General features: G+C 43.3%; 2 protein-coding genes across 6 annotated transcripts in view; both read left to right on the top strand.

Moving 5' to 3' along the window:
- The window catches only part of LOC139538679 (BCL-6 corepressor-like), a 72,619-nt gene extending 67,921 nt beyond the window's left edge, over positions 1 to 4,698 (top strand). For all 4 annotated transcript variants that reach the window (XM_071341020.1, XM_071341018.1, XM_071341017.1 and 1 more), the window contains 3 exons: positions 1,363 to 1,440; positions 2,473 to 2,617; positions 2,806 to 4,698. In XM_071341020.1, the coding sequence (XP_071197121.1) occupies positions 1,363 to 1,440; positions 2,473 to 2,617; positions 2,806 to 3,274 (692 nt within the window). In that variant the 3' untranslated portion in view covers positions 3,275 to 4,698. The remainder of the gene's footprint in view (positions 1 to 1,362; positions 1,441 to 2,472; positions 2,618 to 2,805) is intronic.
- A 4,877-nt stretch (positions 4,699 to 9,575) lies between these two features.
- On the top strand, positions 9,576 to 21,776 carry LOC139538678 (renin receptor-like). Of its 2 annotated transcripts, XM_071341014.1 has the most exons (9): positions 9,576 to 9,732; positions 10,568 to 10,698; positions 10,793 to 10,921; positions 11,052 to 11,147; positions 11,269 to 11,406; positions 13,445 to 13,498; positions 13,649 to 13,798; positions 20,476 to 20,595; positions 20,749 to 21,776. In XM_071341014.1, the coding sequence occupies exons 1-9, from the start codon at positions 9,657 to 9,659 to the stop codon at positions 20,941 to 20,943; spliced, it is 1,089 nt and encodes a 362-aa protein (XP_071197115.1). In that variant the 5' UTR covers positions 9,576 to 9,656; the 3' UTR covers positions 20,944 to 21,776. The 2 variants fall into 2 exon arrangements, with proteins under 2 accessions (XP_071197115.1, XP_071197117.1); XM_071341016.1 differs by lacking the exon at positions 20,476 to 20,595.
- Positions 21,777 to 24,016: the final 2,240 nt, after the last annotated feature.

Below are 24,016 nucleotides of genomic sequence, written 5' to 3'. Positions count from 1 at the left end.
ATAGAGGAAGGTACTGGAGAGAGGTTTAGAATGATTGACAGAGAGAGCTACAGAGAGAGATGATATAGAGGAAGATACTGGAGAGAGGTTTAGAATGATAGACAGAGAGAGCTACAGAGAGAGATGATATAGAGGAAGGTACCGGAGAGAGGTTTAGAATGATCGACAGAGAGAGATGATATAGAGGAAGGTACAGGAGAGAGGTTTAGAATGATCGACAGAGAGAGATGATATAGAGGAAGGTACTGGAGAGAGGTTTAGAATGATAGACAGAGAGAGCTACAGAGAGAGCGAGCGTGAAACAGAGACCGAGATTGTGTGTGTGTGTGTGTGTACTCCTCCCTCCACCTGGTCCCACTCATCTGGAGGCCGTTAATCCCTCCAAACACACGCCATACGCCCAACGCCTCAGTACTGGCACTCAGCCCAGCTCTCACTTGCTCTCTGTGTGTGTGTGTGTGTGTGTGTGTGTGTGTGTGTGTGTGTGTGTGTGTGTGTGTGTGTGTGTGTGTGTGTGTGTGTGTGTGTGTGTGTGTGTGTGTGTGTGTGTGTGTGTGTGTGTGTGCGCACATGTACTCAGTGTGTGTGCCAATCTCTGTGTGTGTTTACGGATCTGTGTGATATGTGTGAGAGAGAGTGTATGTGCGGTTCATTTTTAGCAGATTCCTGTAGCCTTGGCATGAACCAAGCCAGCTATCTCTTTCTCTCTCTCTGTCTCGCTCTCGCTCTCTGTCTGTCTCTCGCTCTCTCTTTCTGTCTCTCTCTCGCTCTCTGTCTGTCTCTCGCTCTCTCTCTCTCGCTCTCTGTCTGTCTCTCGCTCTCTCTCTCTGTCTCTCTCACCTAACGTACTGTTTCTCCCTCTCTGTCTCTCTCTCTGTCTCTCTCACCTAACGTACTGTTTCTCCCTCTCTGTCTCTCTCTCTGTCTCTCTCACCTAACGTACTGTTTCTCCCTCTCTGTCTCTCTCTCGCTCTCTCTCTCTGTCTCTCTCACCTAACGTACTGTTTCTCCCTCCCTCTCTGTCTCTCTCTCGCTCTCTCTCTCTGTCTCTCTCACCTAACGTACTGTTTCTCCCTCTCTGTCTGTCTCTCGCTCTCTCTCTCTGTCTCTCTCACCTAACGTACTGTTTCTCCCTCTCTGTCTCTCTCTCTGTCTCTCTCACCTAACGTACTGTTTCTCCCTCTCTGTCTCTCTCTCTGTCTCTCTCACCTAACGTACTGTTTCTCCCTCTCTGTCTGTCTCTCGCTCTCTCTCTCTGTCTCTCTCACCTAACGTACTGTTTCTCCCTCTCTGTCTGTCTCTCGCTCTCTCTCTCTGTCTCTCTCACCTAACGTACTGTTTCTCCCTCTCTTTTCCCTGTAGATTATTTTGCTGACCTGCAGGGCCGCTCTAATGATGACCCAGAAATCTACTGGGAATTCTATGGCAGCGCTGTGTGTGGTGAGTTCAGTGCTGTGCCTATTTGTGTGTGTGTGTGTGTTTTGAGTGTGTAATATAACTCTGTATGTACTGTGTATCTCTCTGTCCTTAGTGGTGTGTTTGTGTGTTAATCTAACTGTGTATCTCTCAGTCCTTAGTGGTGTGTGTGTGTGTTAATCTATCTAACTGTGTATCTCTCTGTCCTTAGTGGTGTGTTTGTTTGTTAATCTATCTAACTGTGTATCTCTCTGTCCTTAGTGGTGTGTTTGTGTGTTAATCTAACTGTGCATCTCTCTGTCCTTAGTGGTGTATTTGTGTGTTAATCTAACTGTGCATCTCTCTGTCCTTAGTGGTGTGTGTGTGTTAATCTAACTGTGCATCTCTCTGTCCTTAGTGGTGTGTGTGTGTTAATCTAACTGTGCATCTCTCTGTCCTTAGTGGTGTGTGTGTGTGTGTTAATCTAACTGTGCATCTCTCTGTCCTTAGTGGTGTGTGTGTGTTAATCTAACTGTGCATCTCTCTGTCCTTAGTGGTGTGTGTGTGTTAATCTAACTGTGTATCTCTCAGTCCTTAGTGGTGTGTGAGTGTGTTAATCTAACTGTGCATCTCTCTGTCCTTAGTGGTGTGTGTGTGTTAATCTATCTAACTGTGTATCTCTGTCCTTAGTGGTGTGTTTGTGTGTTAATCTATCTAACTGTGTATCTCTCAGTCCTTAGTGGTGTGTTTGTGTGTTAATATATCTAACTGTGTATCTCCCTGTCCTTAGTGGTGTGTTTGTGTGTTAATCTATCTAACTGTGTATCTCTCAGTCCTTAGTGGTGTGTTTGTGTGTTAATCTATCTAACTGTGTATCTCTCAGTCCTTAGTGGTGTGTTTGTGTGTTAATCTAACTGTGTATCTCTCAGTCCTTAGTGGTGTGTTTGTGTGTTAATCTAACTGTGTATCTCTCAGTCCTTAGTGGTGTGTTTGTGTGTTAATCTAACTGTGTATCTCTCAGTCCTTAGTGGTGTGTTTGTGTGTTAATCTAATTGTGTATCTCTCTCTCTGTCTCAGAGTCGTTAGAGGAGGGCAGTGTGTGTGACATACTGGCGGACCCCCCAGGGCCGGAGGACAAGGACAGGAGGGAGCTCTTTGAGTTTGAGTTCTCCGACCGACCCCTCCTCCCCTGCTACAACATCCAGGTGTCCCTGTCGCAGGGGTGAGTACACACACAGATCAATCTGATTGGATAGGAGGGGAAGAGGGAAGGAGGAATACAGAGTGGTACAGAATAAGAGAGAGAGTTTGATGAAAGTGACAGATAAACCAAGGTCATTTATTCAACTCTTGTGAATCCCTGTGGTGCCGTATCTAACCCTCTCTCTCCCGCTCTCGTCACCTCCTCAGGCCCAGGAACTGGCTTCTCCTCTCAGATGTTCTCCGGCGGCTGCGAATGTCTGCCCGGTCCTTCCGCTCCTCCTTCCCCCACATGGAGGTGGTGACGATGGCCGAGGCAGAGTTTTACCGCCAGGCATCTCTCTCCCAGCTCTTTTCCTGCCCAGACGAGCTGGAGGGCTTCCAGCCTGACAGCAAGGAGCTGCTGGACCTGGTGGAGGGGAGTGCTGAACTGGCCGCTCTGCTGGGTTCTAATCTGGAGTGCCTCGACGACCGCTGGGACGAACCCCCGGAGGCTAACGCTAATGTTGACGAAAAGGCTAATGTCAATGGGAACATTAGGGCTATGGCTAATGCTAACAGTAACGTTAACGCTAAGGTCAATGGGAACATTAGGGCTATGGCTAAAGGTAACATTAGCGCTAAGACTAATGGTAGCACTCATGTTAAAGCTAAGGCTAACGCTAACAGAAGGTCGTGACCTGAACTTTGACCTTGAATTCTGAATCCCTGCTCTACAGTGGGGGGTTAAAATGGGTGAATGAATAGGACCACCGCCCTGAGATCTGAGATTGAACCCCTGCTCTGTACCTGTGTGCTGGACACAGTACAGACAGAGCAGCAGAGACTGAATATGTATGTCCATCAAGTGAAGATGGAGAGACGACTGTAACTTAACAATGGTCTTATTTTTTATAAATGTATTAATATATGTATAAATATATAAATATATCTGGAAATGTTTTCTCAATTTCTATCCTTCAAAGTGTGGTGTTGTCATGAATGAAAGGTTGTGTACAGAGGCGTCATGCCCATGTCACAGAGGCACGTTCCCTCTCAGATTTGTCCTGTTATGAAAAAATAAATCCAAATTGCAATATATTTTTTTTGTATTATTATATATATATTTTGTAATACTAGCCACTTGGCTGTTTTATGAAGTTGGCTTTAGCTAGCGCAAATAGGTTCCCAATCTACCAACCTCATTACTCACTAACAAGAAGCCATAGCTAGCTTGTCTAACTATTTTATCTAGCATGCCTGCTGGCACCGTTGGTAGACTTTAGAAAAGCAAACAATAACTAAATGTACTGAATAAGACTCACATTCCTTTCAATCTTTTAACAAGATTTAATCAGAGATGCAGAGAAGCATATTTAGTTTCTTTTTAAAAAAGAACCGCCAGTCAGGAGGATATGCCGAAAGAAAATATACTTTTTTTTAGTTTTTACATAGAATTAAGCATAATGATTATGGCTCCAGATTTAATTTTTTAAAAGCTGTTTCAGGTGTTTGAAAAATGCTACATTCTCCAACTTCAGGATAGGGGGTCCTAGCCCACCTCCAAACCAACCCACAACCAATCCTCACTCACTTTGTGCCCCCTCACATTTTTTGGGTGCATGACGCCCCTGTTTGTGTGTGTACAGTATGTGTGTTAAACAGTACATTATGTGTGTGTGTCAGTTTATACGGCAGTGTGTGTACAGTCTGAGCACTGAGGCTGCGCTTTTGAATGTGACATTTTGTGTTGATAGGAAGCAAACGTTGACGATCTCTTCTAATAGTTTTCTGGTCTGCTCAGACAGACTTAGCGCCCTCTTCACCCTCAGGGGCTGTTTTGAACCTGTGTTCAATCTGCTTCTCATTTAGTCTCTAAGTTCACTTGCTAAACTGCAGAGAGATGTGTTTTTTGTATAATAGGAACGTTTTAAAGATGATGAGAAGATATTCGCCCTTCAGCACAGAGCTTGTACATAACAGGGTGGCTATTGCAGTACAGTATCAGTTTTACTGTTTGATGGGTCTTTTTTTTGTTTTAACTTTGCAATTAAAATATCTCATTTGTATTTATATTTTACAAAGAAAATGCTTTAAAATAAATCTTAAAAACTGCAAGATAAAGTTATTCTGAGTGTTTTGCTTCTCATTATGTGATTATTATTGAAGGGCTTACATGGACCCATCTAAGCGTTGGACATAAGGCATATATGTCCCTGGCTTTTCTAGACCCAATCTGTCTAGTCTTGACCTACAAAGACCTCCAGACAGTTGGTGCAAAAGTTGTGCTGCTTCAATATTTCACCTGCACACATACTTGCATACTTGTTTAATGTAGCTAGACCGTTCTGAGCCCCATCCTGAATGCTCAAGGATAAGGGAGTGGAGGGGAGATGCAGTAGCCTACTCAGGAACAAGACAAGACTCCCTCAAGCCAAATGAAGCCAACAGCCTGGATAAACACACAGCTTTAATAGATACTGTTTTGTGGAGGTGACACGTTTGCAAAGAAAGTAAATGATTGAACATCAAATGGGATAAAGCTGACCATAAAATTAAATAAAAATGACTTTACATTCAGAATAGGACCCTGACATTCACAAATCCTTGGAGTTACATCCTTAGTAGTCCTAAATCAGGGATGGCAACTCCAGTCCCCAGATTGGTGTCACTTTTGCCCCAACTCCAGCTAACACACCTGAATCCAATGATCAACTAATCATGACCTTTACTCTAGAACACAATTAGTTTCATCAGCTGTGTTTTCTAGGGATGGCGGAAAAAGTGACACCACTCTGGCCCCTGAGGGCTGGAGTTGCCAATCGCTGGCCTATATGGACCCTGGTTGGTTCATGTATGTTCATATACCCCCACCCAGTGGATGTACTTGATATTACAGGTGAAGAGAAAGTGAACACGGATGTTTTGTACTACCGCAACCGTCACCCAACCACTGATCGATCTCCAAGGCATTCCTAGTCGATCACCTAACATTTCTGTAAAAAACCCAACGATAAAGCTTTGTGTTCCTATTTGTTTTATTCGTTTCGCGCTGTTGGTGGTAGGCGCACTTGATTCAGCAGTCCTAGCGCCGGGGAGGCAAAGCGTTCCCATTTTGAACCCCTCATGTGTCTGAAGGTAGAACTCCGCCTACCCTGCAGACCCAGAGAGTAAACCAAGTGCCTACCGCTGGCCAATCAGATAGCCCAGATCACCGTGAACGCACATTTCCTTGAGCCATAGACGGTTAAAAGAAACCTGGAAGGCACAGCAAAGTTGATACTGTGAGATTTCAAAACTTCGAAAACCATTACTAGAGAGAGACTTAAGAATAGGCTACAGAAAATAGCTGCTGTTTTAATTAGTACATTCATTCTTAATAAACATATATTATTTTACTTTCTCACGATTTCCACTTGCTACAGCAAGTACTGCAGCTGCAATGACTGCAGTGGCGACCCATCATTCAGAGCAGGGCAGAGCCCCACCTGTTTTGAGTCCTGTTTTGCATGTTTTTTAGGCATTACTACGTGTCACATATCAGTTTGCAAACAATGTAAAAAAAAAAATATATATATCATTGAGTTAATAAAGCCGCATACAAACATGGTCTCTTTTTTGTTTTCTTGAGTAAGACAGCTCCAAAATGCAGGTGTTTCAGCCCAGCTCAGTGCTTTCTGTGGTGGGGCAAGCCAGCAGAAAATATGGAGTGTTGCGCCGTGATTGGCCCAGTGTTCTGTCACTCATGGGGACACTACGTCACCGCCAAGTCTTAGGGTAGACCTAAAAAATTCTAGCCCCTTGGGTGCTACCATAGAATTACATTAGAAGTGCCCATTCAAGAAGGCTCAAGTTCATTTGCCACAGATAAAATTATGTCAAATCACATTATATCTACAGTAGCTTTGATTGGACTGATCATGTCAACATCATACTTTCAAAATCTTAGCTAGTAGTCATGAATCAAGTCGACAATCTACTGGCAAATCCTTTTTAATCCTTGTAATATGAAGAGAAATAATGAAGAGAAATTATAGATCAAACGTATCGGTGCTCATCGGCCATTGGTCATAAACACTACACAACAAGTTGGAAATCGCAAATTCAACAATGAGCGGTTTGGAAGGAGTCCGTGGCTAACTGCAAGCATTGCAAAGCAATCACTAGCCTGCTATTCAGTGGAGTGGCTGTGTGGTCCCAAGTCTAAGACTAAGGGTCTCTTTTCTTAGTTTAAAATTATAAACATTCAACATGCTGTCAATGAAGCATGATATTTTATTTATTTATTGTACCTTTATTTAACTACGCAAGTCAGTTAAGAACAAATTATTATTTTCTATGACAGCCTAAGAACAGTGGGTTAACTGCCTTGTTCAGGGGCAGAATGACAGATTTTTACCTTGTCAGCTCTGCGATTCAATCTTGCAACCTTTCGGTTACTAGTCCAACGCTTTAACCACTAGGCTACCTGCCAGGCTCAAAACAACACTTTAGTGACTTTAGTGAGTTCAAGACAACTGGGAACTCTGTAAAAACGAGCCACGACTGGGAAAATACGTTTTGAACTTTCATCCAACTCGGAATTGTAAAAACGGAACTCGGCCCTCTTTCTAGAGCTATGACCTGAAGATCACTGACGTCATCATGAATCAACTTTTTTTTTTTTTTTAGTTCCTAGTTGTCTTGAAAGCACAATAAATCCAGAGAATGCCAGACTTTGATGACAAAGTTTGATGTCAGAATTTGCCCACAAAGGACCGCCGCACCACCTTCCTGTTCAAGTGAGCACAGCACAACAAGGTGAGTCCAAAAATGTACTGTATGCTGCTGCATAAATGATGTAATATGCCAGGGAGATATGTATACTGTAGCTAAGAAAGTAATACTGTTTATGTTGTGCAGTAAGCTGTTAGTAGCCCATGTGCCTCACCCTAATAATTTGGTCTATTTTCACCTCGTATTTTCACCTACTGTTCTGACTTGGTGGTGCACATGTAGCCTATAACCTGTTTTTGAGAAATGCAATCATTGAATATTGTAAGAGCTTTCATTGTCTGCTTATATGCCCCCTTTATTTATCCTACAGCTCTCACTTGGTGTACAGGGAGAAAACTGTAAGAACGGCCCATGTTCTGAATTCTGTTGCTGTACATGACACTCTAGAGCCAAACTGTTATAGACCTATATCCATCCTGCCCTGCCTCTCTAAAGTCTTCGAAAGCCAAGTTAACAAACAGATCACTGACCATTTTCAATCCCACCGTACCTTCTCCGCTGTGCAATACGGTTTCTGAGCTGGTCAAGGGTGCACCTCAGCCACGCTCAAGGTCCTAATCGATATCATAACCGGCATCGATAAAAAACAGTACTGTGCAGCCGTCTTCATCGACCTCTGGCAGTCTCTATGGGGGTACCACAGGGTTCAATTCTCGGGCAGACTCTTTTCTCTGTATATATCAATGATGTCGCTCTTGCTGCGGGTGATTCCCTGATCCAGCTCTACGCAAACGACACCATTCTGTATACATCTGGCCCTTCTTTGGACACTGTGTTAACTAACCTCCAAACGAGCTTCAATGCCATACAACACTCCTTCCGTGGCCTCCAACTGCTCTTAAACGCTAGTAAAACCAAATGCATGCTTTTCAACCGTTCGCTGCCCTCACCCGCCTTCCCGACTAGCATCACTACCCCGGACGCTTCTGACCTAGAATATGTGGACAACTACAAATACCTAGGTGTCCGCCTTTCCTTCCAGTTCTCTGCTGCCAGTGACTGGAACGAATTGCAAAAATTGCTGAAGCTGGAGACTTATATTTCCCTCACTAACTTTAAACATCAGCTATCTGAGCAGCTAACCGATCGCTGCAGCTGTACATAGTCCATCTGTAAATAGCCCACCCAATCTACCTACCTCATCCCCATATTGTTTTTAATTTTTTTGCTCTTTTGCACACCAGTATCTCTACTTGTACATCATCATCTGCTCATTTATCACTCCAGTGTTAATCTGCTAAATTGTAATTACTTCGCTACTATGAACTATTTATTGCCTTCCTCCTCACGCCATTTGCACACACTGTATGTAGACTTTCTTTTTTTTCTATTGTGTTATTGACTGTACCCTTGTTTATTCCATGTGTAACTCTGTGTTGTTGTTTGTGTCGCACTGCTTTGCTTTATCTTGGCCAGGTCGCAGTTGTAAATGAGAACTTGTTCTCAACTAGCTTACCAGGTTAAATAAAGGTTAAATTAAAAAAGTAATTTTTTTTTTTTCAAAAGTGCTGAAGAAATAGTTATACTGACTACGTCCATCCTAGCTCACTCATTAATCTTAATTGAAATTACGGATGGCCTGTTATCCGTTTTGTCGTCCCCTTATGCCATAGTTTGTACATCTCAATTGTCAGTAGAAACCACATTTGTTTAAGCAAGTCAGCCATATCAGCTATGTTTTTTTTTTAAAGGCAGTAAATGAGGCTGAATGAACTGTTTCGCAGCCAGACAAGGCTCCGCTGATAGGCAGGTGTAGCAGTAGTAAGGTGTTGGGACTACTGTTGGGAGGGACTCTGCTGTTGGGACAGCTTTTTTTTTCACAGCATATTTTTTCAATATAATTTCAAAATGGTCTAAGAAGAACAACATTTGGAGGGCAATTGAAGCACAGCCAATATGCAGTGATAATGTATTGGGCCTGTAGCCTACTGCACAAACCTCATTGCTACAGAACTGTTTTTAATTGGTTAATGTGGCATTGATTAATATGTTTTATATTGTGTAAAAAATCTGAGGGGTAAATCTCGGTTTGCATTTTGACTCACAAAGTGATGTAAACTCAGAAAAGGTTGGCTGACCACTGTACTACAGTATATCGAATAGCCCCTGCTTGTGGTATTGATTTTCATTACTGAAAATGTAAAAGTACGGAGACAATGAGCTCCATATTGCAATAGCCATACAATGAAAATAATTGCAGAAATCAATCAATGTAATTCTGCAGATTACCAATTCATACCCATCATGCATTGCTACCATCTTCGGGACAAGCGAGTCAGTTGATTTACGTTAGAGCAAGGAGAAAGATGTCGCTGGAAAATCGCCGAAGGATGGAGTCTTTATTCACCGTAGCGCTAATCTTCTGCTCAGCTTTTACGTCAGGTATAAGAGATGGAAATCTTCTGATTATTTACCTACTGATCTAGATGGTTTTCTGGAAATGATCTCATGCAGATAACGTTGTTACTAGTAGCGAGTTCTCTGCTTGAAAATGATAGCTAGCTAAATACAGGAACTAGCTAGCTAGTTACTGCTGAAGAAAAGATAATACGACTTGGAAAAACACTTCCAATCCTGTTGATAGAAAGATAGTAAGCAATCATTTGTGGAAAGCCATGTTTTTTCCACTTTAAATAGGGTGGTATAATGAGTAGATACTGCTTGTTGGGCCTAATTGCCCTAGGATGCTAGCTAGCTAACGTCAATTTGACAGCCAGCAACCCGCACCAGCTGGGAGTGGGACGACATAATCGCCGGCTAACGTGAGCCATTTCCCGCAGTTTGACCCCATTTGTTGTTATGAACAACAATATCTAGCCATCCATCGGTTCATTTTTAGCTGTCAAACTAACCAGACTCTCAGGGGAGCAACTAGCCAGTTCAGTATCATGTGACAGACGGCATACCAAAATCTGATTCACTCAACTTCCTCAAACATTGTTCTGCTTTCCCAGTCACGAGACTCCGGCTAACTAGCTACTGTTGCCCGGCTCTGCCATTCATTAAACAGTGTAATTCGCTGTTTTTAATTAACAGTCAAGTGGGACCAAATAGCAACACTATACTGTCAGAACCGACCTAGATTATCCTCCATGGTCTTATGATATGGCTAGGTATGTGGCCCTTGTGTCCCCTCCACACACAGTATGGAATGACCTTTGCTGTTTAGACGTTATTGGAAGTTGTTTATAGATTTGTTCCTTCTGTTTTCCCTCAGGTGTTCAGGGGGACAGCCTCACCATATTGCAGGCCCCTGAGTATGTGTCCTTCCAAAAGGGAGACTGGCCGATATCAGGGGAGAAGATTCCAGATATGGTGGCTCTGACTATGGGTTTCTCCGTCCAGGAGGTACACACACTGATCCAATGTTTGTGTAGGTGTGCAAGCCTATTTTGTTGTATATTATATACTAAAATCTTGTGTATTGTGTCTGTGTGTGTAGGATCTCTCCTGGCCAGGCCTCCGGGCAGGTCCTTTGTTCCAGCGTCCCAGGGCCAATGTGCTGGTGGTGGTGAGGGGGGTGGACAGCCTGGCCCTGCCCCAGAGTGTGGCCTCCTACCCCCTGGAGAATGTGAGTGTGACCAGTTCCAATCAGTAAGGTGGTGGTTGGGGAGTAGCAAAGTTTTGTGAGATTCCTTTTAATCAGATTTTTCACAGAAGCTCTATTATTAATAACTTATCTCTTGTTCCCTCTCCTGCAGCCGGTGCCCTTCACCCTGGACAGTGTGGCTGAGACGATTCACACTCTCTTTGCTGAGGACACTCCTGTGGTGCTCCAGCTGGCCCCTAGCGAGGAGGTACTGTATGCACCAGCACATTATTGGATGAGCACCTGAGTGTGTGTCGCTGTGTTTTATTATACAGAGGGTTGGTATGTGCAGGTCATGGTAATGTTGTCCTTTGTATGTGTGTCTACAGAGGCTGTACATGCTGGGAAAGGCCAACGCTGTGTTTGAGGACCTGCCTGTGACCCTGCAGCAGATTCGTGCTCGTCTCTCCCAGGATGGCTCTGTGCTCGCCTCCCTGCCACTCAACTCCCTCAGCCGCAATGCTGAGGTACATGCATTAGTCTCGTCACGATACTAACGATACCAGGCCAAGTATCATGATACTGACTAGTATTGCAATACAACAGGGTAAAAAATTCAGTGGCCTAGCGTTCTGTTTGCCCCGTCCCCAGCACGTATTCCCGTTTTCTAAACGTGATGCGCATGTGCAAAACAAACTCACTGATATTTACACTTCTACTCAATACACATATTGAATTTAACTTCACACTGTTCGCTGTATAATAGAATACTGCGTAGAATGGCTGATTTGCTGATATTTGAAAGGCCTACCTGTGATTTGGCTGGTGGAATGGGAGGAAGGAATATCCATACATAATGATCTGCTTTCATTGTAGCAGTAAGGGGGAAAACATTGCATGAAACTGTCTTTACTCTTCAGTTAACATACATACAGACACACACACACTCTACCTCCCTCACACACTCTCTCTCTCATAAACACACACACTCTCTCCCACAAACATACACACGGCTCCCAACTTTAAGAAACGTTAGACACCAAACAGAATGTAAGGAGTACCAGAAAGAACTGTGTGATAGTTTAGGCTTACATTAGACCATATGAATCATACCTTTGAAGCACATCTCAAGAGTAGCAGACACTTTTCCTTTCTTCCTGTGTCAATCAAATTTACCTAGACCTAGTGTCAAGTTACCAGGTTGTTGTTGTTACCAGGTTGTTGTTGTTACCAGGTTGTTGTTGTTGTTACCAGGTTGTTGTTGTTGTTACCAGGTTGTTGTTGTTACCAGGTTGTTGTTGTTGTTACCAGGTTGTTGTTGTTGTTGTTACCAGGTTGTTGTTGTTGTTGTTACCAGGTTGTTGTTGTTACCAGGTTGTTGTTGTTGTTGTTACCAGGTTGTTGTTGCTGTTACCAGGTTGTTGTTGCTGTTACCAGGTTGTTGTTGCTGTTACCAGGTTGTTGTTGCTGTTACCAGGTTGTTGTTGCTGTTACCAGGTTGTTGTTGTTGTTACCAGGTTGTTGTTGTTGTTAACTAGCTAGGTAACATGACTGAACAAAGTTGTTTGTGATCAAAGCCATTAGCGGCCTGGGATTAGTTTAAAACGCCCTGTGAAATGGTTTGTGAAATTATATCAAATGTGCACAAAATCACGTGGGAAGAAAAAAAGGTAGCTCTGTTAATGAGTCATATTTTTCCCCCGTTTGAGCAAAGACAAGCTGTTTCTCTAAGCTGCGAGGATGACTGTCACAAAGTTTTTTCCTCTCTGGCACTGGTGTGTGACAACAAACTTGTAAAGCCTATGACTGGCCTGTGCTGTTGGTTATACCAGGGATGAAATTATATACGGAGTACAAACTTTGCTTGCTCTGAGTGCTGCTCCAATGTACAAATGTAACAACAGAAGACTTATCAGGGTCTGCACCCCCCCCCCCCATGGTTAAATATATTTTTTTTAACTGATGGAGGAATAATGAGCAGACTGAGAGAAGCAGGTGAATGATGCAGGTGAGTCCCGTGTGGCTCAGTTGGTAGAGCATGGCGCTTGCAACTCCAGTTTTGTGGGTCTGATTCCCACTGGGGGACCAGTACGGAGAAAGTATGAAATGTCTGCACTCACTACTGTAAGTCGCTCTGGATAAGAGCATCTGCTAAATTACTAAAATGTAAATGATGGGGGATACGGCTGGCAGATCACTGCTGCCACGTGATAGGCCCATGAAAGTCAAGTGGACATTATTGGACCGGCACATACAAGAGAATAGTTGCTGTTGCTTAATTTTTTTTGTATAATTTATAAACTGACTTAATACATGTTTTATAACTGCCCCAGCGGGTTCCTTAGCTCAGTATCATATGAAACGTTACTACGGCGTTCTAAAATGTTGGTATCATAAATATCATGGCGTTTTGATACCATGATATTACCGTGGTACCGGTATACCATGCAACACTAACATGCATAAATAGTGCTGGTTCTGTCTGTGTCCCCTGTAAAAGTGAACAAGAATGGTAAGGGTTGACCACTTCAAATGTTGACCTCTGACTTTTCTCTCTCCCTATAGGCTGATCTGCTCTTCCTGTCTGAGGTCCAGGTTCTACATGACATCACTGCCCTGGTAAGACTCTGAATATATCATTTGTTGGGCACAGGGGGATTGGATCATTTAAATCTGAGCACAGCAGTGCCATCCCCAGAGCCTCACAGCATGTTCTGCTTCTTCATTAGCTGCTAATGTTGATCGTCTACCCCCCTCACACTCCTGTAGCTGCAGAGACACAGGCACCTGGCCAAGGACCACTCCCCTGACCTGTACTCCCTGGAGCTGTCTGGCCTGGAGGAGCTGGGCCGTCGCTACGGACAGGACTCCTCTCAGTACCAAGACGCCACTGCCATTCTGGCCAATGTCCTACAGAAGGTAAGCACAAGGGGGAATGCCCATACTCTGTATTCATAACATGTCTTAGTGGTGTGACTTACTCCTAAATGGCCAAGTACAGAAAGCAATGGTTTATGGTTGTAAAATCAATTTATGTACACTGAACAAAAATATAAACGCAATATGTAAACTGTTGGTTTCATGAGCTGAAATCAAAGAGCCCTGACATTTTGCATCCCTGTTAGTGTGCATTTCTCCTTTGCCAAACACAATGCCACAGATTGGCATGCTGACTGCAGGAATGTCCACCAGAGCTGTTGCCAGAGACTTGAATATGCATTGCTCTACCGTAAGCCAACTTCGTTTTAGAGAATTTGGCAGTACGTCCAACCGGCCTCACAACCGCAGACCACGTGTAACCACGCCAGCCCAGGACCTCCATGTCCAGCTTCTTCACCTGCGGGATCGTCTGAGACCAGCCACCCGGACAGCTGATGAAACTGTGGGTTTGCACAACCAAAGCATTTTTGCATAAACTGTCAGAAACCGTCTCAGGGAAGTTAATCTGCGTGCTGGTCGTCCTCACCAGGGTCTTGACCTGACTGCAGTTTGGCGTCGTAACCAACTTCAGTGGGCAAATGCTCATCTTTGATGTCCACTGGCACTCTGGAGAAATGTGATCTTCACGGTTGAATCCCTGTTTCAACTGTACAGGCAGATGGCAGACAGCGTGTATGCCTTTATGTGGGTGAGCGGTTTGCTGATGTCAATGTTGTGAACAGAGTGCATGGTGGCGGTGGGTTTATGGTATGGGCAGACATAAGCTCCAAACAATGAACACAATTGCATTTTATTGATGGCAATTTAAATGCACAGCGATAACGTGATGATCCTGAGGCCCATTGTCGTGCCACTCATCTGCCGCCATCACGTTTCATCATAATGCAAAGCTGAAAATGGCCCAGTTCTTCCATGGCCTGCTTACTCACCAGACATGTCACCCATTGAGCACGTTTGGGATGCTCTGGATCGACGTATACGGCAGCATGTTCCAGTTCCCTCCAATATCCTGCAATTTCGCACAGCCATTGAAGAGGAGTGGGGTAACATTCCACAAGCCACAATCAACAGCCTGATCAACTCTATGTGAAGAAGATGTGTCACGCTGCATGAGGAAAATGGTGGTCACACCTAGGGCTGTTGCGGTGACCGTATTACCGCCACACCGGTGGTCACCAGTCATGAAGGCAGTCAAATTCCACGTGAACGATGCTGTTGATGGTCATTAGTAGCCTACCAAACTTGCTAACTGCCTGGTACTCAGTACTCTATTGTCACTCTGACATCAATGCAAATGTAATCAAAAATCTAATCAAACACTTCATGAGAGCTCATGTTGCGCAACATTTCTCTCTGTTATGCAATTGCGTGAGAACAGAGTGATGGCCTCTAATAAAAAGAGGAGGATCCCATCAGCTTTATATAAGCTAAGCCTACTATATTTATTTCTCAACTTTCCTAATATTAAGCACATAGCTTCTCTTTACCAGAGGAGTATAGCCTACCTGGCTGGCATGAAAATGAACCGTGGGAAAAGCGTTCTCCATTTGCTATTTAAGTGCATTTTTCCCGCTGCCACTGTTTTGAGTTGTGCATGATAATGGTCCATTTTAAATCAAAACAAATTTCCCTTATTATTTAGTATATGCAAAGAAAAGATTAAATCAAGAATAGTCTGATGGGTGACCTATATTAGCCTATCACTTGTGAATTATATATTATCACTTGTGAATGATGCCCAGCATAAGAAACAATGCCTTTTTTTGTGACTTTTTCTAATCGTAGTCACACACCTCATGTAGCCTAGCCCATAGGCCTAAATGTTTTCATACGCTTTGTATCACAACTAAAGTGGCCAAATAACTATTTAAAATTAAGCACATTAATCTGCTTTACAAGGGGTGTAGAGCCTAACTGGCATACATAAGCAGCGTGTGAGTTTCAAGTTTGGGGAAGATCATTTTCACCATAAAAATGCATATTTTATAATAAAAGCATTTTTGATGCTAGTTGTATTAATTTGGGATCTATTGTATCACCAACTGTTCCAGACTATGTTTGGAATATTAATCTTGTTGGGCACAATGGCCGCAAAAGGCATGGATTTTTTTAGGGTGCATTAGGGCCACACAAAGGGGATGCCGGCGTGAAATTTGAGGCGTTATTAAGTGCTTGTCAAATTGTGAATGAGAGACTGATGAAGTATCTACAACCTGCGCAAAAAAACAAAGCAGAGCTTATGCCTTTCAAGCAACTTTTTTCAAATCATCATTAGAGTCGCGCCATGCAGCCTTACAATGTACTAAAAATCAAAACATATAGCCCAACGTTTGTAGAACAACTAAAGTTACATTAATAACTAATAGCATATAATAGTACCTATTTATTTGTTAACCGCTCAACACAGAATAGTCGCAAATTGTTTGGAGAAAATATTCTTTCTATTTTATTCAGCTTTGTTCAGTTGTATTCTTCATACTATAAAATAATGCCGCGGAATTCTAAGCAGATCTTGTCTGCTAAATGAACTAGTGTAGCCCACAGCCATTTGGCATAGTCAGATCAGTACCTAACATAAGGACAACTCAGTATGTTAGTCTGTTCTGAAATAGTCTACATTTTCTTCATATCATGCTTCTTTAGACCTATCTAAAATAAATCTAAATCTATATAAATGTATTGTTAAGCTGTAGGCTATATTTCATGGATTTATTAGACTTTTTAAAATGTAGATGTTCCAAAGTGCTGCATCAGTGTCTTGTGTGGAAGCCAGGAGATGATGTGTTTAATTAACGGTAAATTACAGTGAGACCGACAGTTATTCTACATCCAACTTCCGGCGCCGAAAAGAGATGGCCGCCTCGCTTCGCGTTCCTTGGAAAATATGCAGTATTTTGTTTTTTCATGTGTTATTTCTTACATCGGTACCCCAGGTAATCTTAGGTTTCATTACATACAGTCGGGAGGAACTACTGAATATACGATTAACGTCAACTCATCATCGTTCCTACCAGGAATATGACTTTCCCGAAACGGATCCAGTGTTTTGCCTTCCACCCAATACAATGGATCTGATCCCAGCCGGCGACCCTGTGCGACGCCGAAAAAGGGGCAAACGAGGCGGTCTCGTGGTCAGGCTTCGGAGACGGGCACATCGCGCTCCACTCCCTAGCATACTACTCGCCAATGTCCAGTCTCTTGACAATAAGGTTGACGAAATCCGAGCACGGGTAGCATTCCAGAGAGACATCAGGGATTGCAACGTGCTCTGCTTCACGGAAACATGGCTAACTCAAGAGACGCTAACGGAGTCGGTGCAGCCAGCTGGTTTCTTCATGCATCGCGCCGACAGAAACAAACATCTTTCCGGTAAGAAGAGGGGCGGGGGGGTATGCCTTATGATTAACGAGACGTGGTGTGATCATCATAACAACACACAGGAACTCAAGTCATTCTGTTCACCTGATCTAGAACTCCTCACAATCAAATGTCGACCGCATTATCTACCAAGGGAATTCTCTTCAATCATAATCACAGCCGTATATATTCCCCCCCAAGCAGACACATCGATGGCCCTGAACGAACTTTATCTGACTCTTTGTAAACTGGAAACCACACACCCTGAGGCTGCATTCATCGTAGCTGGGGATTTTAACAAGGCTAATCTAAAAACAAAACTCCCTAAATTCTATCAGCATATCGATTGTGCTACCAGGGCTGGAAAAACCCTAGATCATTGTTATACTAATTTCCGCGACGCATATAAGGCCCTCCCCCGCCCCCCTTTCGGAAAAGCTGACCACGACTCCATTTTGTTGATTCCAGCCTACAAACAGAAACTCAAACAACAAGCTCCCGCGCTCAGGTCTGTTCAACGCTGGTCCGACCAATCTGAATCCACGCTTCAAGACTGCTTCGATCACGCGGATTGGAATATGTTCCGCATTGCGTCCAACAACAATATTGACGAATATGCTGATTCGGTGAGCGAGTTCATTAGGAAGTGCATTGACGATGTCGTACCCACAGCAACGATTAAAACATTCCCAAACCAGAAACCGTGGATTGACGGCAGCATTCGCGTGAAACTGAAAGCGCGAACCACTGCTTTTAACCAGGGCAAGGTGACCGGAAGCATGACCGAATACAAACAGTGTAGCTATTCTCTCCGCAAGGCAATCAAACAGGCTAAGTCCCAGTACAGAGACAAAATCGAGTCGCAATTCAACAGCTCAGACACAAGAGGTATGTGGCAGGGTCTACAGTCAATCACGGATTACAAAAAGAAAACCAGCCCCGTCGCGGACCAGGATGTCTTGCTCCCAGACAGGCTAAACAACTTTTTTGCCCGCTTTGAGGACAATACAGTGCCACTGACACGGCCCCCTACCAAAACCTGCGGGCTCTCCTTCACTGCAGCCGAGGTGAGTAAAACATTTAAATGTGTTAACCCTCGCAAGGCTGCAGGCCCAGACGGCATTCCCAGCCGCGTCCTCAGAGCATGCGCAGACCAGCTGGCTGGTGTGTTTACGGACATATTCAATCAATCCTTATCCCAGTCTGCTGTTCCCACATGCTTCAAGAGGGCCACCATTGTTCCTGTTCCCAAGAAAGCTAAGGTAACTGAGCTAAACGACTACCGCCCCGTAGCACTCACTTCCGTCATCATGAAGTGCTTTGAGAGACTAGTCAAGGACCATATCACCTCCACCCTACCGGACACCCTAGACCCACTCCAATTTGCTTACCGACCCAATAGGTCCACAGACGACGCAATCGCAACCACACTGCACACTGCCCTAACCCATCTGGACAAGAGGAATACCCATGTGAGAATGCTGTTCATCGATTACAGCTCAGCATTTAACACCATAGTACCCTCCAAACTCGTCATCAAGCTCGAGACCCTGGGTCTCGACCCCGCCCTGTGCAACTGGGTCCTGGACTTCCTGACGGGCCGCCCCCAGGTGGTGAGGGTAGGTAACAACATCTCCACCCCGCTGATCCTCAACACTGGGGCCCCACAAGGGTGCGTTCTGAGCCCTCTCCTGTACTCCCTGTTCACCCACGACTGCGTGGCCATGCACGCCTCCAACTCAATCATCAAGTTTGCGGATGACACTACAGTGGTAGGCTTGATTACCAACAACGACGAGACGGCCTACAGGGAGGAGGTGAGGGCCCTCGGAGTGTGGTGTCAGGAAAATAACCTCACACTCAACGTCAACAAAACAAAGGAGATGATTGTGGACTTCAGGAAACAGCAGAGGGAGCACCCCCCTATCCACATCGACGGGTCAGTAGTGGAGAAGGTGGAAAGTTTTAAGTTCCTCGGTGTACACATCACGGACAAACTGAATTGGTCCACCCACACAGACAGCGTTGTGAAGAAGGCGCAGCAGCGCCTCTTCAACCTCAGGAGGCTGAAGAAATTCGGCTTGTCACCAAAAGCACTCACAAACTTCTACAGATGCACAATCGAGAGCATCCTGTCGGGCTGTATCACCGCCTGGTACGGCAATTGCTCCGCCCACAACCGTAAGGCTCTCCAGAGGGTAGTGAGGTCTGCAGAACGCATCACCGGGGGCAAACTACCTGCCCTCCAGGACACCTACACCACCCGATGTCACAGGAAGGCCATAAAGATCATCAAGGACAACAACCACCCAAGCCACTGCCTGTTCACCCCGCTATCATCCAGAAGGCGAGGTCAGTACAGGTGCATCAAAGCAGGGACCGAGAGACTGAAAAACAGCTTCTATCTCAAGGCCATCAGACTGTTAAACAGCCACCACTAACATTTAGCGGCCGCTGCCAACATACTGACTCAACTCCAGCCACTTTAAAAATGGGAATTGATGGAAATTATGTAAAAATGTACCACTAGCCACTTTAAACAATGCCACTTAATATAATGTTTACATACCCTACATTACCCATCTCATATGTATATACTGTACTCTATATCATCTACTGCATCTTGCCATCTTTATGTAATACATGTACCACTAGCCACTTTAAACTATGCCACTTTATGTTTACATACCCTACAGTACTCATCTCATATGTATATACCGTACTCTATACCATCTACTGCATCTTGCCATGCCGTTCTGTACCACCACTCATTCATATATCTTTATGTACATATTCTTTATCCCTTTACACTTGTGTGTGTGTATAAGGTAGTAGTTGTGGAATTGTTAGGTTAGATTACTTGTTGGTTATTACTGCATTGTCGGAACTAGAAGCACAAGCATTTCGCTACACTCGCATTAACATCTGCTAACCATGTGTATGTGACTAATAAAATTTGATTTGATTTGATTTGATATTTGCTTGACAATCACCTGCTGATGAAATTTTGTGACCGCCACAGCCCTAGTCACACCTGATACTGACTGGTTTTCTGATCCACGACCCTACTTTATTTTTTTAAAGGTATGTGACCAACAGATGCATATCATGTGAAATCCATAGATTAGGGCCTAATTCATTAATTTCAATTGACTGATTTCATTATATGCATGGTGTGTTTATATTTTGGTTCAGTGTCGATTACCATAAAAACATTATCTCGTTATGTTTATATAGACCAACTGTGGTGTTTTCCCACAATTTCTTTGTTCTACGGCTCTCAACTTCCTGTGCTTTAGTTTGGTGAGGACTTGTTTGGTCTTTATGGTGACAGCGCGGTGGTGGAGGTTGTCACAGTGAAGAACTTTGAGGCTCCACTTACCAGGAAATCTCGCTCAATCCTGGAGTCCAAACAAATTGTGAGTGCATTTAATATTTTTTTATACGTAGATCTATGTACATTTATGCTATTACACAAATCTTAAGCCTGTTTTTATATTTGGATCTTCATAATTCATAGATATGGTTTCAATGGATGCAAATCTTCTCTGCATCCCTCTCACCCCCTGCAGAGTAACCCTGGCAGTCCCTATAACCTGGCCTATAAGTATAACTTTGAGTATGCCGTGATCTTCAACATCGTGCTGTGGCTGATGATCATCCTTGCCCTGGCTGTTATCGTCATCTCATACAACCTGTGGAACATGGACCCAGGATATGACAGCATTATCTACAGGATGACCAATCAGAAGATCAGGTTGGACTAAGGTCTGCCCAGCAACACTCGAGCCCTCCTATTAGCCCTCTCCTAGTGATTCTTTGTTTTTCTTGTTTTGTGTGAAAAATAAAGAAGTGGAGCTGAAGGTGTAGGTCTAATTCTAAATGGGTTGGATAGGTTTAAGAAATATGGTGAAAATAATTTATCTTAGCATAGTATAGGCCATGGTTGCACTAATTACACACCAGATAGCGTATACCTATTCAACCTCTCAGCTATAGACAAGCTTCTAGTGGTTGGTTATGGGCTTAGGAGTAGACATCAGAGTAGCAGTTGTTCAGGCAGAGGGAAAGGTCCTATCCAATATGAATGACATGTATAAGAGATGCACTTCATTAGTTAGCACCTTTTGAGAAATTGCAGAGGTTAACTATACAGTAGCTGTAGTTGTGTAGTTTAATGCTGAGTTGTAACACTAGAGCTGTCTCTGAGGCCTAGTCCTGTACCTTCAACCCCACACTTCACATTGCTTATGAGTGTCCTCTTTAGTAGTTGTCCTACATCCCTGGTGATTTCAAATGTCCTGTTTTATTTTTATTGTAAAAAGTAAAGATGATTATTCTAATGCCCTGAAAGACTGAGAATTGGTGTGTGTGTGTGATGTAAATGTTTGTCTCGCTATTTGAAACTGTTTTAAGTTAAAGTGAAATCTAGGTGTATATATTGAAGTTAGAAATACAAATATCCTGAAGGAAACTGCTTTATTGGTATTGTGAGAAGGTCTGTGTAACATTCGCTGGCAGGTTGTAACGGCGCCTTGCATGCATTTTGCGGTTGTGTGACTTTGACATTTGAATATGCAATAAATTAATTACCATCTAATGTTTGTACTTTACTTCACCTCTAAAATAATCTGCAATATGTAACGGGCTTGGCGTGCTTTTGTAACTGTTTTGGTAACAGCAGATCCACTGTACTACAAAAACACATTATTCATGTGAATCTGATGGTATCATTCCATTCACGCCATTCCAGCCATCATTATGAGCCGTCCTCCCCTCAGCAGCCTCCTGTGGATATGAAGTAATGGTACATAGGCTATACATCCATGCCAATGATAGTATCTTGTGACATGTTATTTCAATAATGTTTTGCTTGAAAAAATAATCAAAACAGTTTTTTGATTGTTTAATTTGGTGGAAAGCCTTGCAGTGCTTATCTCTCAGCCAGCATTTGGACAGTGAGGAGTGTACATTTTCATTGGCAGATCAATTAAGTTCAATGCAGTTATCCAAACACATTCATCATCCATGACTAAAAGAATAAATCTAGTTTTAAAAGACAAATTTCAACAATACATGTAGTCATAGCCTGTGTATCGCTGTATCATTGTGGTACCCAACAATGCCAGAGTTAAGAACCGTGTATGGTTCAGTAGGTTCCTCTCTTATCCCTGGTTGGACAACATTAGGTTCCATAGGTTTGACAAAACTTGTCTATAGTAATTATTATCCTAAGGCTTCTTCATGTGGCTTTAAAAGACTGCTGTAGTATTTACAGTATGTGTCAATCATGATGGTAATTTACTCAATTTGATTATTTTTTAACTCTTGTTTGTAGCTTGTTTGATAACCAGCTATTTATGGCTGAGACTCATCCAGCATTATCAGTCAGCATGATTAGACAGGCTAGTCGTGTCATTTGGTAACTAAATGAATCCCTGCGCTGGTCTTCTATAACCTGTCTGGCCTTTGCATAACCTTTACAAAGAACTGGTGTGTGTTTGTCTGTGTCTGTGTATTTTGAATCCTGTGTTTTCTTCTTCCCTTTATTTCCTGTCTCCAGCTTTAATAAGAAGAAGCAGTTGACATCTGGTTCTGATCTACCGGCAGGCGTAATAACCCCTGAACCTCATGATGTTATCGCTAACGGCGGCCCTGTGCAGTTGTCAGAGACAGCCATGCGGAAGTGTGGATCCTGAGGTTAAAGGTTTCACTGGATAACAGGCTGAGACCAATCTATGGTCATTACACATTTATTGAAAAAATATAAATTCATAGAACTGTATATCTAGTCGGATTCACTTGAGGCCACATTTTAACATCTTTATAGCCCTACACACTTTCAATAGACTATTTGAGACTTACTTTACTGACTTTAGTCAAAGCATTCCCATATCACCATGACCATAACGATAACAGATTTTTAGACCAAACAGTATATGACATGATACGTGATTCCATTTAATTGATGTTGTATGGGTATAGGAGTGAGGTTTCTGAACCCAAGTATCCTAACAGGATATTGTCATATTATTGATTATTCACTGATCTATGGAAGCTTTTCTTTAACATATGTATGTTGTCATGCCCTTGCTGTCCCAGTCTCTGTCCAGTGTGCCCATACTCAGTGGTCCAAATACTAAGCTGAGATACCTGTTGTAACTCCAACTTTCACTCACATCAGTCACTATGTCAGTGTAAGGAAATCTAAAGTAATTGGCAACTGCTCGACCTCCGACTGCAAGGCACTACAAAGGGTAGTGCATACGGCCCAGTACATCACTGGGGCCAAGCTTCCTACCATCCAGGACCTCTATACCAGGTCGTGTCAGAGGAAGGCACAAACAATTGCCAAAGACTCCAGCCACCCTAGTCATAAACTGTTCTCTCTGCTGTTCTCTCTGCTGTTCTCTCTCGGTACCGGAGCGCCAAGTCTAGGTCCAAAAGGCTTCTTAACAGCTTCTACCCCTAAGCCATAAGACTCCTGAACAGCTAATCAAATGGCTACCCAGACTATTTGCATTGTCCCCATACCCCATTTTTACACTGCTATTTATTTATTTTATTGTTGCTCCTTAATTATCTGTTATTTTTCTATTTTTCTTCTTCTTCTTATTATTATTTATTTTTATTTTTTACTTCAGTTTATTTTAGTAAATACTTTCGTAACACTTTTTTTCTTAAAACTGCATTGTTGGTTGAGGGCTTGTAAGTAAGCATTTCACTGTAAGTTATTCGGCGCATGTGACAAATAAGATTTGATTTGATGTGAATTATATACGGTGATCTCAGGTCAGTATTGGGTCCAGTGAGCCTAGATGACCCTTGTGGCTGCAGCAT

This window comes from Salvelinus alpinus, chromosome 14, assembly GCF_045679555.1.
Source record: "Salvelinus alpinus chromosome 14, SLU_Salpinus.1, whole genome shotgun sequence".
NCBI lineage: Eukaryota > Metazoa > Chordata > Actinopteri > Salmoniformes > Salmonidae > Salvelinus > Salvelinus alpinus.
Note: the sequence above shows the minus strand (reverse complement) of the source record. Positions and strands in the feature narration are given on the sequence as shown.